At 40.7% G+C, this 1,717-nt stretch overlaps 1 protein-coding gene across 1 annotated transcript; it reads right to left on the bottom strand.

The window, feature by feature from the left end:
- Nucleotides 1-372: 372 nt before the first annotated feature.
- LOC107081497 (tudor and KH domain-containing protein-like) lies at nt 373-1,345 on the bottom strand (the record flags this gene model as incomplete). The annotated part of the gene is made up of 3 exons (XM_015369661.1): nt 1,173-1,345; nt 786-1,086; nt 373-696 (listed from the first exon to the last, which is right to left on the bottom strand). Coding segments are annotated over exons 1-3 (778 nt in total), but the record flags the coding sequence as incomplete, so codon positions are not given.
- Between the last annotated feature and the right edge of the window lie 372 nt (nt 1,346-1,717).

Genomic DNA, 1,717 nt, shown 5'->3' with positions numbered 1-1,717 from the left:
TTCTGCTCTCTCTGCTTTTTCTCATAGTAGCTTCATCTGGTCTGTTCCTGTTTGGCTGTGACTCCATCCTGGAGAGAAATATCAGCTGTGCTTTATATCAGCTGAAGAAACTTTTTATCAATTTTAGTTAAATCTATATGTTTAAATGCAGGATGACATGCAAAATAAATATATTTTTATATCTATGAGTTTTTTAAAAGATTATACCTGCATTTAATTGTCTCGTAGTAACTTTTTGACATTTATAGGAGGTTCCTTTTGAATTTTTGTCAACTAAAACATTCAAATATGAAATAACTTAATTGGATTAAAATGGAATGACTATTTTCATCCAGAGGATTGAGGATTAAAAACATTGGAACAAAAGGATACATTTTTTTCTAGCAACAGTTTTGGGATGTTCCTCCCAGTTCCAACGTGACAGGGTACCAGTGCACAAAGTAAGGTCCAAAGTGAAACCAATGAGACACCATACTGTCTCCACTGATCTACACACACTCACGATCAGAACCTGGCCAACTTTCCTCACCGTTGAGTTGTCATTTGTGTAGAAGTTGTTCATCTCCTCTGTGAGTTTGTCTAGCTGGAGGGAGCGAACACCCAGGATCTGGATCCAGAAGTGGTTTGGGTTTTCTGATGCTGACACATAAACCTCTAAGTGTTCATCAGGTTGGAAGCTCAGGTCTGGGCTGGGTACTGCGGTAAAAAAAGATGTAAATAATCAGCATTAAATGACTGGAATCAAACAGAAACTTTTCTTAGTAAAAACGGAAAATTGAACAGACTTTCAAACTTAGAGAGTTCAGAGAGGGACTCAGTGGAGACGCTCTTCTCTTCCAGGTCATCAGTGTCCTTTGGCTCCTTCATCTTGTCAAAGACATATTCAGTTGTGGCTTCACTGGAATGAACAAATCCGTTCTTGTCGGAAACAGGACCATTATTGTTCACACCAAAAGGAGCTTCAGACTTTGTGCTACAAGCCTCTGGAATCACCACTGGATTTCCACGTTTCTTGCGAAGGGCAGATGATTGGGAGATCTTTGTCCTCACCACTGCATCATCTCTGACTCTTTCTAGAATCATCTCCTGCAAGCATGCCACAAAAGGTGCGGTCAGACAAACTTTAAATGAAAAGGTAAATATTTGCTGAATCCAAATGAGTTATGGTTCACCTTAGCCTGCTTCACTTGCTGTCTGGTACCTCTGATGGTAACACTGCCCATTCCTCTAGAGTTGGGCCTTTTCTCTCTGGAACAAACCACGCTGGCTCCTGTAGCACTTGTAACTAGTTTTATAGACTCACCACCACGTCCTGTAACACACATATAGCTTCTAACAGCAAATTGCCCAAAAAAATCCTATTTGAAATAAGTGCTTTGGTCAGATCTAAACAGTAAGTGATTGTCAAGGACAGCATATTAATCTGAAAGTCACAAAAATCCAATCATTGGAAAACTTTGTCTTTGTGCCAATGGCCAAGGCAGCCCATCACATTAGGTTCTATGAAGTCATACCAAAGGCATAAACACCCTCAACACCAGGGGTTCTAAATGTTCACGCCAAAACACTGACACCCCATCACATCAGGTTCTATGTGTTCATGCCAGAGCAACAACACCCCATAACTACAAGTTCAACGTTTAGCTCTTCATGCCAAAAGCGATCACACCCTAACAATGGAGGTTCTAGGCGTACCTCTTCACCCCATAGATGACCT

The sequence above is a fragment of the Cyprinodon variegatus genome, unplaced genomic scaffold (genome assembly GCF_000732505.1).
Source record: "Cyprinodon variegatus isolate N-32 unplaced genomic scaffold, C_variegatus-1.0 Scaffold5657, whole genome shotgun sequence".
Classification (NCBI taxonomy): domain Eukaryota; kingdom Metazoa; phylum Chordata; class Actinopteri; order Cyprinodontiformes; family Cyprinodontidae; genus Cyprinodon; species Cyprinodon variegatus.
The sequence above is the reverse complement of the archived record's forward strand: the minus strand, read 5'-3'. Positions and strand labels throughout refer to the sequence as shown.